Genomic DNA, 18,233 nt, shown 5'->3' on the forward strand with positions numbered 1-18,233 from the left:
TTTTATTATGAAATTGAGTTATTTTTCAATGTTCTGGGATGTAATGAGTATTTGTTAATGTTTCCTTACTACCTTCATGATCATGCAGGAAGTCTGAAAAATTTCCTGCCCCACCAGTGAAGAATGTCAACCTATCCTAGCTGTGCAAGATCCAAACCACACGGGGGTAGAATCTTGCCTACCTTGTGTAGCTTCCGGGAATCAACGGCCCAACGGTCTCCCAGGCCTCCCGGTTGGTCATCTGGTCAACGAGGCTTGATACCTGCTTGATATCTATAGAGGCGGTTGGACGCGGTTGCTCGCAGCCTGACATATGAATCACAGCCTGGCTGATCAGGTATTCTATGGAGGCAACCAACAGCCTGGTTGATCAGTCCAGCAACCAGAAGGCTTGGTCGACGACTGGGCCGCGGGGACGCTAAGCCCAGAAGCACCTCAAGGTAACCTCAAGGTAGGCGTTTGTCGAGTTCTCTCTTGAACACTGAGAGGCTGGCCTCACCACCCATGGGACTGTGAGGCTGAGTGGCAGCGCTGGAGGATCCGATCCCCGGCCGGACCGGCCCGGGTAAGATCCCCGGCCGGACCGGCCCGGGTAAGATCCCCAGCCGAGGCAGAAACAAAATGGGCAAAGTTTCCTTCACTCTGATGTATCTGTTCACCTAGCAGTAAATAGGTGCCTTAGAGAGCATCCAGCATGCACTTAAAACAATTTTTACTAAAAATATATAAAGTATTTAATAATCCTAAATATAAAAACCTATGTTCATATATTGCATTAATATATGAATACGAATACAGTATTTGAGAATGCAGGTAGAGCAACAAGTGTAAATGTAGCCAGAAATGTCCTGCCTTAGTTTAATTAGTTGGGCTCCATTTCACCCAAACATCCATACACGTGTATAAACTATTCCATAATACAGTATCTGGGAAAAAATTATTTTACTATCTGACCACATGGTAAAATACTGAAATAGCATAGTAAAAACCTTCCTAGCAGCATATATAGTTGATTGCTATCTTAACAATTTAATGATACTAGAATATAACAATATTCAATATGAAAATATTTAGATTAGATAAATTTGCATGAATAAACACTAAGTGCATACTGTATTTACCAATTCACCATTCCAAAATCATATTGTTTATTAAGTATGCACATTTTCAATATACTATACAGTATTTCTGATTCAGCCCTGGGGGGAAGCATTTAGATTAACAACAACAACAACAAAAGTACAAAAAGGTTTTTGGTTTCAAATCTTTTTTTGTAAACATATAGATGCATGTGCACACAAATCAACTTAGTGTTGATTTGTGTGCACATGTTCTCTGTGTTGATACACAGAGAATGACAAGGAGGTGTGTGAAGAACTCAACAAGAGATTCCAGGAGGTCTTCACAATAGAACAAGAAGAAGCCCCTGCACTAAATGAGGCGGCGGCAAACCAAGCAACCTTGGAGGAATTTGACCTCACCAGTGATAAGGTCAAAAGGTGTCTGCTGGAGCTGGATGTGACAAAGGCTGTTGGGCCTGATAGAATCTCACCATGATACTAAAGGAAGGTGCAGAAGCACTAAGTGTGCCACTCTCTATGGTGTATAACAGGTCACTGGCAACAGGAGACTTACCAGAAAGTTGGAAGACAGCTAACGTGGTTCCAATATACAAAAAGGGTGACAGGCAAGAGGCACTGTATTACAGGCCAGTTTCCTTAACTTGTATACCCTGCAAGGTGATGGAGAAGATCGTGAGGAAAAGGGTTGTAGAGCATCTGGAGGGAAATAACTTTGTAACGCACCAACATGGGTTCAGAGATGGAAAATCGTGCCTCACAGGTTTAATAGAATTTTATGACCTGGCAACGAAAATTAGGCAGGAAAGAGAAGGGTGGGCCGACTGCATTTTCCTGGATTGTCAAAAAGCCTTTGACACAGTACCCCATAAAAGGCTGTTAATAAAGTTGGAGCAAAAGGCAGGAGTAAAAGGGAAGGTGCTCCAGTGGATAAGGGAGTACTTAAGCAACAGGAAACAGCGAGTAACGGTGAGGGGGGAGACATCAGAGTGGCGAGATGTCACCAGCGGAGTCCCACAGGGCTCAGTACTTATCTTGAGGTTATCTTGAGATGATTTCGGGGCTTTTTTTTAGTGTCCCCGCGGCCCGGTCCTCGACCAGGCCTCCATCCCCAGGAAGCAGCCCGTGACAGCTGACTAACACCCAGGTACCTATTTTACTGCTAGGTAACAGGGGCATAGGGTGAAAGAAACTCTGCCCATTGTTTCTCGCCGGTGCCTGGGATCGAACCCAGGACCACAGGATCACAAGTCCAGCGTGCTGTCCGCTCGGTTGACCGGCTCCCATCCTGTACCCATCCTGTTTCTAATATATGTGAACGATCTTCCAGAGGGTATAGACTCATTCCTCTCAATGTTTGCTGATGATGCAAAAATTATGAGAAAAATCAAGATGGATGAAGATAGACAGAGACTACAGGATGACCTGGATAAACTGGAGGAATGGTCTAGAAAATGGCTGCTAAAGTTCAACTCAGGAAAGTGTAAGGTGATGAAATTAGGCGAAGGGAGCAGGAGGCTGAACACAAGGTATCATCTGGGAGGAGAAATCCTGCAAGAGTCAAATAGAGAGAAGGATTTGGGGGTTGATATCACACCGAACCTGTCCCCAGAGGCCCACATCAAAAGAATATCATCAGCGGCATATGCTAGACAGGCCAACATAAGAACTGCCTTCAGAAACTTGTGTAAGGAATCTTTCAGAACCCTGTATACCACTTATGTAAGACCAATCCTGGAGTATGCAGCTCCAGCCTGGAGTCCATACCTAGTTAAACACAAGACAAAGTTAGAGAAGATTCAGCGGTATGCCACCAGGCTCGTCCTGGAACTGAGAGGATTGAGCTACGAGGAAAGGCTAAAGGAGCTGAACCTCACATCCCTGGAAAACAGAAGAGTAAGGGGAGACATGATAACCACCTACAAAATTCTCAGGGGAATTGACAGGGTGGACAAAGACAAACTCTTCAGCACGGGTGGGACACGAACAAGGGGACACAGGTGGAAACTTAGTACCCAGATGAGCCACAGAGACGTTAGAAAGAATTTTTTCAGTGTCAGAGTAGTTAATAAATGGAATGCACTAGGAAGTGATGTGGTGGAGGCTGACTCCATACACAGTTTCAAATGTAGATATGATAAGAGCCCAGTAGGCTCAGGAATCTGTACACCAGTTGATTGACAGTTGAGAGGCGGGACCAAAGAGCCAAAGCTCAACCCCCGCAAGCACAATTAGGTGAGTGTGTACGTATGTTTTGCATGTGCGTGTGCATGTGTGTACTCACCTAATTGTTACTCACCTCACCTAATTGTGCTTGCGGGGGTTGAGCTTTGGCTCTTTGGTCCCGCCTCTCAACTGTCAATCAACTGGTGTACAGATTCCTGAGCCTACTGGGCTCTTATCATATCTACATTTGAAACTGTGTATGGAGTCAGCCTCCACCACATCACTTCCTAGTGCATTCCATTTATTAACTACTCTGACACTGAAAAAATTCTTTCTAACGTCTCTGTGGCTCATCTGGGTACTAAGTTTCCACCTGTGTCCCCTTGTTCGTGTCCCACCCGTGCTGAAGAGTTTGTCTTTGTCCACCCTGTCAATTCCCCTGAGAATTTTGTAGGTGGTTATCATGTCTCCCCTTACTCTTCTGTTTTCCAGGGATGTGAGGTTCAGCTCCTTTAGTCTTTCCTCGTAGCTCAATCCTCTCAGTTCCAGGACGAGCCTGGTGGCATACCGCTGAATCTTCTCTAACTTTGTCTTGTGTTTAACTAGGTATGGACTCCAGGCTGGAGCTGCATACTCCAGGATTGGTCTTACATAAGTGGTATACAGGGTTCTGAAAGATTCCTTACACAAGTTTCTGAAGGCAGTTCTTATGTTGGCCAGTCTAGCATATGCCGCTGATGATATTCTTTTGATGTGGGCCTCTGGGAACAGGTTCGGTGTGATATCAACCCCCAGATCTTTATCTCTATTTGACTCTTGCAGGATTTCACCTCCCAGATGATACCTTGTGTTCAGCCTCCTGCTCCCTTCGCCTAATTTCATTACCTTACACTTTCCTGAGTTAAACTTTAGCAGCCATTTTCTAGACCATTCCTCCAGTTTGTCCAGGTCATCCTGTAGTCTCTGTCTATCTTCATCCGTCTTGATTCTTCTCATAATTTTTGCATCATCAGCAAATATTGAGAGAGAGGAACGAGTCTATACCCTCCGGAAGATCGTTTACACATATTAGAAACAGGATGGGTCCAAGTACTGAGCCCTGTGGGACTCCGCTTTGACATCTCGCCACTCTGATGTCGTCCCCCCTCACCATTACTCGCTGTTTCCTGTTGCTTAAGTACTCCCTTATCCACTGGAGCACCTTACCTTTTACTCCTGCCTGATGCTCCAACTTTTTTAACAGCCTTTTATGGGGTACTGTGTCAAAGGCTTTTTGGCAGTCCAGGAAAATGCAGTCGGCCGACCCTTCTCTTTCCTGCCTAATTTTTATTGCCTGGTCATAGAATTCTATTAAACCTGTGAGGCACGATTTACCATCTCTGAACCCATGTTAGTGGTGTGTTACAAAGTTATTTCCCTCCAGATGCTCTACAACCCTTTTCCTCACAATCTTCTCCATCACCTTGCATGGTATACAAGTTAGGGAAACTGGCCTGTAGTTCAGTGCCTCTTGCCTGTCACCCTTCTTGTATATTGGGACTACGTTAGCTGTCTTCCAACTTTCTGGTAAGTCTCCTGTTTCCAGTGACCTGTTATACACCATAGAGAGTGGCACACTTAGTGCTTCTGCACCTTCCTTTAGTATCCGCGGTGAGATTCTGTCACAGGCCCAACAGCCTTTGTCACATCCAGCTCCAGCAGACACCTTTTGACCTCATCACTGGTGAGGTCAAATTCCTCTAAGGTTGCTTGGTTTGCCTCCTCTGTGTAATTACCTAAGTGTAATTACCTAAGTGTAGTTACAGGACGAGAGCTACGCTCGTGGTGTCCCGTCTTCCCAGCACTCTTTGTCATATAACGCTTTGAAACTACTGACGGTCTTGGCCTCCACCACCTTCTCACTTAACTTGTTCCAACCGTCTACCACTCTATTTGCGAAGGTGAATTTTCTTATATTTCTTCGGCATCTGTGTTTAGCTAGTTTAAATCTATGACCTCTTGTTCTTGAAATTCCAGGTCTCAGGAAGTCTTCCCTGTCGATTTTATCAATACCTGTTACTATTTTGTATGTAGTGATCATATCACCTCTTTTTCTTCTGTCTTCTAGTTTTTGCATATTTAATGCTTCTAACATCTCCTCGTAGCTCTTGCCCTTCAGTTCTGGGAGCCACTTAGTAGCATGTCTTTGCACCTTTTCCAGTTTGTTGATGTGCTTCTTAAGATATGGGCACCACACAACAGCTGCATATTCTAGCTTTGGCCTAACAAAAGTCATGAACAATTTCTTTAGTATGTCGCCATCCATGTATTTAAATGCAATTCTGAAGTTAGAAAGCATAGCATAGGCTCCTTGCACAATATTCTTTATGTGGTCCTCAGGTGATAGTTTTCTATCTAGAACCACTCCTAGATCTCTTTCTTTATCAGAATTCTTTAAAGATTTCTCACATAATATATAGGTTGTGTGGGGTCTATGTTCTCCTATTCCACATTCCATAACATGACATTTATTAACATTAAATTCCATTTGCCAAGTGGTGCTCCATATACTTATTTTGTCCAGGTCTTCTTGAAGGGCATGACAGTCATCTAAATTTCTTATCCTTCCTATTATCTTAGCATCATCAGCAAACATGTTCATATAATTCTGTATACCAACTGGTAGATCATTTATGTACACAATAAACATCACTGGTGCAAGAACTGAACCCTGTGGTACTCCACTTGTGACATTTCTCCATTCTGATACATTGCCTCTGATTACTGCCCTCATTTTTCTATCAGTCAGAAAATTTTTCATCCATGATAGAAGCTTACCTGTCATCCCTCCAATATTTTCCAGTTTCCAGAACAACCTCTTATGTGGAACTCTGTCGAAAGCCTTTTTTAGGTCCAGATAGATGCAGTCAACCCAACCATCTCTTTCCTGTAATATCTCTGTGGCTCGATCATAGAAACTGAGTAAATTCGATACACAGGATCTTCCAGATCGAAAACCATACTGTCTGTCTGATATTATATCATTTCTCTCTAGGTGTTCTACCCATTTAGTTTTGATTAGTTTTTCCAATACTTTCACTATTACACTTGTCAATGATACAGGTCTATAATTGAGGGGGTCTTCCCTGCTGCCACTTTTGTAGATTGGAACTATGTTAGCCTGTTTCCACCCGTCTGCTACGATTCCTGTACACAGGGATGCCTGAAAGATCAGGTGAAGTGGAATGCTGAGCTCAGATGCACATTCTCTCAGAACCCATGGTGAAACGCCATCTGGGCCAGCTGCTTTGTTCTTACCGAGCTCCTTGAGCATTTTTTCCACTTCGTCTCTAGACACCTCTATGTGTTCTATGTTGTTCTCTGGAATTCTTATTGTATCTGGTTCCCTAAAGATTTCATTTTGTACAAACACACTTTGGAACTTTTCGTTTAGTGTTTCACACATTTCCTTTTCATCTTCCGTGAATCTATTTCCCATTTTCAACCTCTGAATATTATCCTTTACCTGCAATTTGTTGTTTATGAATTTATAGAATAGACCTGGTTCTGTTTTACATTTGTCCGCAATCCCTTTTTCAAAATTTCTTTCTGCCTCTCTCCTCACTGCCGTGTAGTTGTTTCTCGCATCTTTGTATCGCTGGTATGTTTGGGGGTTCGGCCTCTTCCTGTATTGATTCCATTTTTGTGTCTTTCGGTCTCTAGCCCTCTCGCAATTTCTATTGAACCAATCCGGTTTCCTAGTTCTGCATCTCTGTTTTGGTATAAATTTTTTTGTGCCTTTATCATATATTTCACAAAACTTGCCATACATCTCATTCACTTCCTTGCCTAGCATCAAGTCTGTCCAATTATACTCACTAAAAAAATTTCTAAGGTCACCATAATGTCCTCTCCTGAAGTCTGGTTTTTCAACTGCTTCAACCTCCTTATTTTCTTCCAGCTTATAACGCATTGCATACTTTATTCCCAAAAAGACATGGTCACTTTTACCCAAGGGAGGAAGGTACTGAATGTCAAATATCTCTTCCTCCTTCCTGGTAAATATCAAATCTAGCATGGAGGGAACGTCCCCTTCCCTCATCCTCGTAGCTTGTTTAACATGTTGATACAAGAATGTTTCCAGGATGAGGTCTACAAATTTACAGGTCCAAAAATCTTCTGTTTTAGCTTCATATGCTTCCCAGTCTATGGATTTCAAGTTGAAGTCACCGACTATCAACAGTCGTGATCTATCGTTATCCGCTCTCGCTATAATCTCTCTCATTATTGTTATAAGACCTTCACGTTTACTATCTAGCTCCTCCTTTGACCATGTGCTGCTTGGCGGTGGACTATATGCATTTATCATCATTAGTTTATCATCCTCATAGCAGATCTCTAGTGCTATTATGTCAACTTCTTGTGGATTGGCAGTCATTATTTCCTTCACCTTTAGGTGTTCTTTTACCAGCACAGCAACGCCACCGCCTTTCCTAATTTTTCTGTCCCGTCTCCAAATTGAGTAGCCCCTTGGGAATATGACCTCATTTAAAATTACATCTTCAAGTTTTGTCTCCGTGAGTGCAACAATGTCTGGTGTCTGCAGCTGTATTACATCACTTAACTCCAGTATCTTCGATCTCACTCCATCCATCTATCCCATCTCCATCAGTGTGCGTGCATGTGTGTGCATGTGCGTGTGTGTGTGTGTGTATGCAGGAATTAAAATACACTCACAGCTTCTACTCTCTTGTCCCAGTCATTGTTGGCGCTAGAGATGACCTCTCGAATTTTAGTTAGCGTATCTTCTAATTCCCGAGTAGAATATATGGTGACCTTTGGAGTATCCTCAAATAAGGCAAAGAAAGATGCTTCATCAACAGCTCCAGCAGCAGCTGTAATTATAAACAACAAATTTAGAGTTTAAACAATATTTGTTTGAAAGTTATGATTGGTATTTCATAACCATGCACCACAGAAATCTCTCTCGCTCAAACACACAAGACAAGCACCAACAAAATGAATGGCCTGAAAGAGCTTGTAAGACTAACCTTGATACACACACAAAATCCCAAACGTGATAAACATTAATAAGAAAATCCACTGGAGTTGTGAGGCGACACAAACCCATACCTGGATGGGGTTCTGGGAGTTCTTCTACTCCCCAAGGCTGCTTGACTTGTCAGAGCTTGGTCCAACAGGCTGTTGCTTGGGGGCGGCCCGCAGACCCACATACCCACCACAGCCCAGTTGATCCGGCACTCCTTGGAGAAAACAATCTAGTTTTCTCTTGAAGATGTTCACGGTTGTTCCGGCAATATTTCTTATACTCGCTGGGAGGATGTTGAACAACTGTGGACCTCTGATGTTTAAACAGTGTTCTCCGATTGTGCCTATGGCACCCCTGCTCTTCACTGGATCTATTCTGCATTTTCTTCAATGTCGTTCACTCCAATACGTTGTTATTTTGCCGTGTAAATTTGGGACCTGGCCCTCCAGAATTTTCCATGTGATCAAGGCATTGCCAGCCGGATACTCTACCACTATACCACTGCTTGACTCTGTGTTGAACTACTTTCCCCTTCACCCTAGTGTTTGGGGGCCATACGTAAACTAAGTGGCTTAAGGACGGGCCTCCTGACGTCCTGCGTATTTAAGTAGAAATCTTGTTATATGAATTTTAACAAGCCACAGTGGTACAATAGTAGAGTATGCAGCTGGCAACACCTTGACTGTGGGTTTGTGTCGCCTCATAGCCCCACTGGATTTTCTCACTAACCATCATAAGAAAAAATGATAGACAAAATTTACAGATACTAGTATTATTACAAATGTGTTGTTTCCCAATTACTGTACTACCATATCATAAGCAAAGAAAATGAAGGACTAGTGGCAGCTTGGCACTACTGAAGAAGTGGCAGTTAAAGTTTGTGGAAATTCCAGTTGGGTTTATACATTTTTAGATTGCCGTAAGAACCATAACAGGTGGATTCAAAATAGTGGAAGCCATGTGTACATTCCACTAGTGGATACCAGATAGCCAATACATGATTATGAAATAAGCAATGAAGTTATAACCTTCACACAAGCAGCAGCAATAGCTGCTGACACACACACAAAAAAAAGTAAAATTTATCATACATGATTTCAATCATGAGCAAGTACAGTAGATGGGAAGGTAAGAAAACTTCAAACAGGATACAGCAGACATCGAGAGGATTACAAAATTTCATTAGAAGCTAGTGGCTACTGCATCCTGGTCTTTGACCTAGTTGAAATAAAACTATCACAAGGAAAGAGAAAAATTTAAGCTCACCATACCAGAAATATTTTGAGGTACAGTAATAGGTAAATTCCTGGGATGAGTTTAGTGGGACTTAGAACATTACAGTACAACAATGATGGACAATGTTGTCCGAAACCTGAAGATTCATTCTAATACCAAAGGACTTTGAAGAAAACATGATCTTGAACCAACAGTTTAGCTAGAAAAAATATAAGAAGAGGTAAATGAACAAATCCACAAGGGCCGTGACGAGGATTCAAACCTGCATCCGGGAGCATCCCAGACACTGCCTTAATCGACTGAGCTACGACAGGGTAAAAGGGTTGAAACCGAAGTTCTACTGAACTTCCTGGATCCCATAGCCTCTCCGAGGCACAAACCAGGCTTTTACACAACCCCCCCTGCACCCGAGCTATGTCAATAGGCCGTTCTCCCTCTTCGCCCTTACATCATCACACACAGAGATCACACATGCATTGATGCATCACGTTAGTGTGATCTCTGTGTGTGTGTATAAGAAGAGGTCGAAAAGAGGGCAGAGAACCAAATAACAATAAGGAGAGCAATAAATTATTGTGTGAAGCTCAAAAGAGAAACAGATGCAATATGAGAATGAAAAAAAAAGGCAAACATCTGAAGCTAAAGATAACCAAAACTACTATACAATGACATCAAAGAAAAATGTCTGCAAACTTGAAAAAACCTGAAACCTTGTACACCTTTGTGAATGAATACTTATCCATAATGAGAGCAAGAGTAACAGAAATATAAAAATGGAGGAATGCAGCGGGGTAATAAATGGAGTACCACAGGGATCAGTACAGTACACCTGAATCTGTACTCTTCCTGATACACACAAAAAATTTACAAGTACAATCCTACATCATAATGATTGTAGATAATGCAAAACTTTAGAATTGGTCGATGGAGATGATGAGGCCAGAGGAAAAATGCATAAGATAACTGCTACTTTGAGGTTACATTGAGTTGGTTCTGAGGATCGATATACCTGTGGCCTGGTCTCTGACCTGGCCACAGACCAGTTGACAGACTGGTTAGTCAGGCTGTTAAACACAGCTGCATCCAGTCTGATGTAGGAACTACAGCCTGGTTGATCAAGCACCCTTTAGAGAAATTTATCAGTTTACTTTTGATTACTGAAAGAGGTCAGTTAGTTATGCCCCTTATATTTAGAGGCAGAGTTAAAAATACTTGAGCCCTTAATGTTCTTCTAATATTTTTAAGGTCTAAATTATCATGTATCTCTCTCACCAGGGAGTACACTTTAAGAGATTTCAAGTGGTTCCAATAATTTGCATGTTTCAATGAATGTATTCGAGCAAGTAAAAGCTCTCTGCATATTCTCCAGGTCAGTAACTTTTCCAGCTTCGAATGTAGATGTTATAGTTCATAAACACTGTACTGTATTCCAGATAGAACTAATGTTTGAAAATATATCATTGTTGGTTTGGCAACTCTTGTATGGTAGGGTCTTGTTATGCCCATTATTTTAATCACACTTGTGACATTTTTTATTTTCTTCTTTGAAAGTAAGGTCTTCTGACATTATTACTCCCAGGTCATTATGTTGATTTTTTTTTAATAGGTTACATTGTAACAAGTTTTGAATGTAGAGCAGGCACTGAAACTTGTTTTCATTGAATACCAAACTTACTGTTGCCCATTGTTGCATGTGGTAATTTGGTATAGTAATTTACTGTTGCACCTGGTTTACATTAGTCTGGAGGTTTCTTGTGTCTTTTATACTAGTGGCAGTGGAGAAAAGAAAAAGGCAGTGGACATCTTCAAGAGGAAACTAGATAGTTTCCTCCAAGGAGTGCCGGACCAACCGGGCTGCGGTGGGTATGTGGGCCTGCGGGCCGCTCCAAGCAACAGCCTGGTGGACCAAACTCTCACAAGTCAAGCCTGGCCTCGGGCCAAGCTTGGGGAATAGAAGAATTTCCAGAACCCCATCAACCAGGTATCAACCAACTAAACAGTTACTATTAAAAAAAAATAGTTTTCAAAGAATGATATACAATAGTCTGTGTTCTTGTCTAAGTCAGAGATGAGAATGAAGAAGAGTACTACAGAGAAAGTACAGTTTCCTGGGGGAACAGCTTTCATGGTGAATGATCTTTAAAACAATATTGTATTACATCGTTATGAAGACTTAAGAGGTAATGACAGTGAATATAAATTCAGACGAGCCAGAGGGGTGTAGGAAGTTACTACTCTTATGTAACAGTAGTAAGCAAGTAGATGAGCTAAAAGTGGATGTAGTTGCAGCTAACTTCATTATGGAGTTTCAAGAGTAAGCAAGGGGTGTCAGAACCTATTTCATTAGGTGACAGGTAGCTAAAAGGCAAGGCTAAGAAGGAAATTCAGTACATTGACCTGGAAGTGCAAACAGCTGAGTATAGTCTACAATTGAAAAACAAAATAAATAAATGCACACACACACACACACACACACACACACACACACACACACACACACACACAGACACAGGCTCATGCATACACAAACTGGTATGATAAAATACAGAATATGTAAATTCTACAAGATTTTACATTTACTTTTAAATACATTCTTTTAAGTACTGTACAGCCAATTTTTTTTTAAATTCTTTATTGCATTTTTTGCTATATAGATTCAATTAACGCAAATTCTTCAAATTCTACCCGATTTAACAGACAAATGTTAGTGTATTAAAGACTTAACAAAATAAACAAACCTGTATGTTAAGCCAGTCTTGTTAATGCAACATTTTAATTTACAAACCATATTTTCTAGATACAGTACTGTACTGTACAGTATCACAGAGTTTTACTGCAGAAGAAACTGCATCAGCCTGGAAACTTGTTAATACTCCACCAGTTTTAAAAAGAGTTCATTAAATATTTAATAAATGAGGTGATACACTCCCATTACTAAGTATTGTTAGTACCTGTATTTGAGGAAGAAGAGCCTATTCTCCCTCGAGTGATGGATGGTACTCTCTTGATTGTTGTCCGTGGGCCCCCACCACCACTACCACCACTCTCCCCTGCTATATGCATACAAGCCCAACACAGTCAACATGCACACAGGGCAGAGGGAGCAGCACGAGAGGACAACAACATGGTTTAGTACATCACTCAAAATCAATACAGTGTTATTTACATTAGTCCAAATCTGAAGTACAGGACTACTAATTTACCATGAAAGTGCCTAAGTTGCTATTATTTTTGTTTCTGTTCAGAAGACAATACAAAAGTTGTAAAAACTGCTGAGATTAAGTTAATTTGTGGATACATTAACTATCAGCAAGAAAACACTAAATCCTGCAGTGTTTGGAGCATAAAGTCCAAATAGCATTTGTTATATCTAAAGTACTGTAAATACGATATAAAATTATATTTACCTTAAGTGCTACATCAGTACTATCTAAATGAATTACTGAGGTCTGCCCATTACACCCGCCTTTAAACTTGATAAAAGTAACCATGAGTTAACAATCAATGTACTGTATATCAATTTGCAGGCACAATTTCAGCAAAATGTTGTATAGGATATACAGAAGCACTACAGATTGTGATGGACTTTGGTATGAAGCATCATTCAGCAGTACTGTACTAGCAAATGCTAACTCACATGCATATGCATTCACTGTCTGATGAACACAATCAAAGAGATTCACATATTTTAAGAATGTTAAAGGCAAAATGTCGTGTATGAAGAATTAATGAGACAATGCCAAAAATCGGTTAGTTGCAAACAACCATTTTTATTCTATCAACTAGAATAATGAAGCAAATATTTATCATATCATTCTTCTTATTTTGCAAACAATTTTAATGTTTCATCAGGAGAAACTTTCATTTATAAAACCACTTAATACAATTTTTAATAAACTTAGACAAAATATACATAAAATTTATGTTTGAATGCAGCAGTCTACTGGAATCAGAGGAGTAAAAAATATGTCAACCTATAAGACTAATAATTGTAAAATTGATTAGTGATTTATTGATACTTTTTCCGACCTGAAAATAAACACATTATAATCACCATGATTATTGCCTTCCTCTCAAGCCACAAGACAAATTAAGGATAAGTGATTTTTTCTAATTTCATAAAATTGTAGATGAATTAATGTAATGTACATTTTTAATTGGTTTTAAGTGTAGAGTATATGTTATTACAAGGTTAGTTAATAATACATCATGCACAGTTGCAACACGGCGTTACCTCCAGCACTTTTAGGTGGGAGAGCAGCACCCAGGACGGATCTTCTGACAGGTGGGGCACTGCTGGCTCGTGATTTGCTGCCCCCCGATTTGACCTGCAAACCACATACCAGCTTAATTAAGTTAGCAATTTTGAATGTATGCTATACTCAGACTATAAGCGAACAAGTAATTTGGTTAATGGAACTATCATCGAATTACTATCAAAAAATGAATTACAAATGCTTTAATTAATGTGTATTATAAAACAATTTATCATACTAAATTTATGAAAATTATATTGGATAAGGCTTATTTAATATTGATGAAGTGTATGCAGCATGAAAATGTTCCAAAATAATGAAGAGTAATGCCAAAATAATATTTTCCTCGAGACCAATGGAAGAGTCATCTTCCAGTTAGCCACGGAGGTTGCAAACAAACAATTAAAAGCACCACCAATTGTCTCTGCTTTGATGGGTGAAGAAGAGGTCAGCAGGCACAAGAACAGTACTGTATAGCAAAAGCAGCTACTGTATCTTTTCCTTTCCAGTCACATCCAACACATATTCACTGGCTCTTGGCATGACAGTGTTCCTACTGAAAACCTGACAAGCAACACTTGAAGAAGTAGGTATTTCCTGTTAATAAACACCTTTCATTACCACACTAGCCTTTATACATACAAAGCATACACAAATTAAAATGACAAGTCAAATAAAATTAGAATGTTTGCATTATTCCACACAACACTAATGTCATATTTTCTAGTAGTTTTATGTTGACAGCCATGAAACACTTTGTTTTTCAAAACAAATTATAGTACTGTAGCTTTGAAGGCTTCACAGTTACTGTAACACATGCAACATGAGCATTTAGTTCAAACATTACATATCCACTGGTACACTGGCCAAAAATTCCAAAACAGAATCACAAATTAGTCTGCATAATAAATAATATACATTATATATAAACATAGATACTGTATGTATGTACAGTATGTATGTATGTATGTATGTATGTATGTATGTATGTATGTATGTATGTATGTATGTATGTATGTGTGTGTGTATGTGTGTGTGTATGTATGTATGAATATATGTGTGTGTATGTATGTATGTATGTATGAATATATGTGTGTGTGTATGTATGTATGTATGTATGTATGTATGTATGTATGTATGAATATATGTATGTATGCATACCTGGAGAGAGGGGGGGGTTCTGGGAGTTGTTCTACTCCCCAAGCCCGGCCTGCAGCCATGCTCGACTAGTGATAACTTGGTCCAACGAGCAGCCCGCGGGCCCACGTATTCACTACAGCCCAGTTGGTCCGGTACTTCTTGCAAGAATTTATCCAAGTGCCTCTTAAATGCATCCACCTTTGTTCGGGCAATATTTCTAATGCTACCCGGGAGGGTGTTGAACAGCTGAGGAACTCTGAAGTTCAGACAGTGCTCTCTGATTGTTCCTATGGCATCTCTTCCATACATGGTTCTATTCTGCATTTCCTTCCATACTTTTTGCTCCAGTTTGTTGTTACTCTACTGTCCAAATTTGGGACCTGGCCTTCAAGTATCTTCCACGTATGTTATATATCTGATACCTTTCTCGTTTCTTTTCCAGAGAGTACATTTTGAGAACTAAGATGGTCGCAATAATTTACAGGTTTTATCGGTTCTATGGGTGCCATATATGTTCTCTGTATTCCCTCTAATTCAGAGATCTCTCCCACTCTGAAAGGAAAGGTGAGTACTATACCGAGCAATAGTCAAGACAGGACAGCACCAGTAATTTAAGTATTAGCATTGCTATGGTGTATCTAGATTTGAACATTCTCATATAATTTTCCATCCTATAATTTTGCTGCATTTATGTAAATACTCACCTAGTTGAACTCGCCTAGTTGTGCTTGCAGTGAACTTTGGCTCTTTGGCCCCACCTCTTAACCGATAATTATGTAAGTGTAATTACCTAATTGTAGTTACTGGATGAGAGCTACGCTCGTGATGTCTCGTCTTCCCATTACTCTCTGTCATATAACGCTTTGAAACTAATGTATTGACAGTTTTTGCCTCCACCCCCTCCTCACCCTCACTTAACTTGTTCCAACAATCTACCACTGTTTGAAAAAGAAATCTTTAATATTTTGTTGGCACCTTTGTTTCCTTAGCTTGAATCTGTGTCCTCTTGTTCTTGAAGTTGTTAGCCTCAGGAATTCCTGTTTCTGGAACTCTTAGATCTCTCTCTTTTAGAGTTCTTGTATCTTTATCAACAAGTCTTTTTCACATAATTTGTAGATAGTGTGTGGCCTATTTTCTCTTATTCCACATTTTATAACACAGCATACATTCACAATAAATTCCATTTGCTAAATTTTGCTCCATACTCTACACTTATTTTGTGTAGGTCTTCTTAAATGACAATTATCTTTAAAGTTTATTATCTTCCCTAGTAGCATATAATCATCAGCAAACTTGTTCATAGAATTCTGTGTTCCTTCTAGTAGATAGTTTAAATAAACAACGAACATTACTGGTGCTAGAACAGAACAACACCCTATCCATACAATGCGGCAACACTCCCAACAATGCGGCAACACTCCCAACATAGAAAACGGACAACCCCCCCCCCAAACAACACAACATTGTCCCCAACAATGCAAAAATGCGACAACACCCCCCCCCCCCCCAACAATGTGACAACGCTCCCCCAACAATGCGACAATGCCCCCAACAACGCGACATTATCACGTTTGGGGACTGGCCTCTCAGGTGCCGACAGGAATTATCACAGGAGTCGTCTCAGGCCCAGTATGGGAAGATCAATCCAATTGACCCGAGTGTTGAAGTGGATGACATCCAGGCCACTCTGCAAGTGTTACGGGGGTGCATCGGCGGGACTACTGGAAGTTAACATGATTCGTGGAGCAGCAGGAACGACATCCATGGTTCATGTTAAGTTTGACGGGCCCCTCCCTGACCAGGTGGCGCTACGCAGGACCTCGTATCAGATTCAGACTTACAACTTTCCTGTGTTACGATGCTACGCTTGCTTTCTATTGGGTCATAGTCTCCTCACCTGCCGTGATGCAGCACACTGTGCAAACTGCGACAACAAAAGTCATGCAGATAGAGATAATGGTGTGTGCTCTGCAAGACGTCGCTGCCTTTTATGACATGACCCTCACAAGGTCACATCCAAGAGTTCCCCAGTATACCTTGAGGTCCAGTTGAACATCGATCATAAAGCAGTGGGGACCCCTCAACAAGAGTTGCTCCAGAGGTTGCACACCCTCAAATCAGCCTACTGTTTCTTCTTGCCTCCTGGTTCCCACTGGTCGGGCCTCTTCACAGGTAGGGTCTAGCAGACGCTCATGCCTGTCCCGGCTACATGCCTTATATGCCCAGGCTGCCAATCGATTTTTCCCCCTGGGTCGCGACATGAACGAAAACTACACCACGGATACAGACATGGATGCTCATTCCCAGCCGGAGCCCAGCACTTGTCATCCTCCTGCCTCTTCCCAGAGAAGCTAGCACTGACTTCATTGACACACCCCGTCTATGGGGAGATTCTGCTCTATCGGATCAGGAACTAGAACAGACTAGAACACTCTTTTGGCCAGATCAGGGACACCTGCCTTGTCATGGGTGACTTCAATGCCCAGCACTCATCATGGCAACCTATGCTATCGAGTCGCCTCAACAACACAGCCAGCCGAGCCCTCCTCGTTTAGTTTCTCCTCGATTCCCCAGACCTCTCCTTACTGACGCCACCAGGTTTGGGAACCCAGATATACCTGTTCAATGGGCATACTTCATGCTCAATCTCTGCATTGGGACAAGCTCCTTACGATAGCGCAAATATGGACCGAGCCATACCTGAGTAGTGATCACCTGTCCATCATCATTTCATTCAGGGGCATTGTTCGTCCTGCTCTGACCACCTAGAGATCTAAGTGGATCTTCTCGGAGGAGGGGTGGTATTATTATGAGGCATGTAACTGGTCTACCCTTTCCCCAGTTATGCCGGATCTGCATAGGTCATCAGATGCTCTCTCCGAATCCCTCTTCAGTATAGGCTCTTGGCATTTCAAGAGTACTAGTGGCTTGACCTCCAACCCTTCCCGTGATGGAGCAATGTGGTGCACTCCTGAATGTTGGCAGGCAGTGCTGGACCAGCAACGTGCATAGAATTCGTGGCGATGCCACCCTACTCTATGTAGCAGCAGACTTTCCGAAGGGCGAACCCCAGGGGAAGGCGGGTAATCCTCCTTGCCAAGCACAGGGCCTGGGCTGATTATTGTGCCTCTCTCTGATTTGACTCCTCTGTGGGAGCCTGGGTCTTTGTTCGTAAGATGACAGGGAGGTACTCCAGGCCTTCCATCCCGCTCAGAGACTCCAGTGGTAATGAGAGCCTGGGGAAAGTACAAATAGCCAAGCTTTAGGCTGACCACTTTAAAGATGTTTACAGTTCCCACTCCTTCCAGCAGATTCCATAGGTTGTGG

General features: G+C 41.4%; 1 protein-coding gene across 34 annotated transcripts in view; it reads right to left on the reverse strand.

Moving 5' to 3' along the window:
• LOC123757622 (CLIP-associating protein 1) overlaps window positions 1-18,233 on the reverse strand; it is a 714,204-nt gene that overhangs the window by 159,162 nt on the left and 536,809 nt on the right. For 24 of the 34 annotated variants that reach the window (XM_069326984.1, XM_069326982.1, XM_069326980.1 and 21 more), the window contains 3 exons: window positions 13,745-13,838; window positions 12,462-12,563; window positions 7,962-8,119 (listed from right to left, as the gene is read on the reverse strand). In XM_069326984.1, the coding sequence (XP_069183085.1) occupies window positions 7,962-8,119; window positions 12,462-12,563; window positions 13,745-13,838 (354 nt within the window). The remainder of the gene's footprint in view (window positions 1-7,961; window positions 8,120-12,461; window positions 12,564-13,744; window positions 13,839-18,233) is intronic. The other 10 variants (XM_069326976.1, XM_069326971.1, XM_069326973.1 and 7 more) reach the window with 2 other exon arrangements.

Source organism: Procambarus clarkii, chromosome 19 (genome assembly GCF_040958095.1).
Source record: "Procambarus clarkii isolate CNS0578487 chromosome 19, FALCON_Pclarkii_2.0, whole genome shotgun sequence".
NCBI classification, from domain to species: domain Eukaryota; kingdom Metazoa; phylum Arthropoda; class Malacostraca; order Decapoda; family Cambaridae; genus Procambarus; species Procambarus clarkii.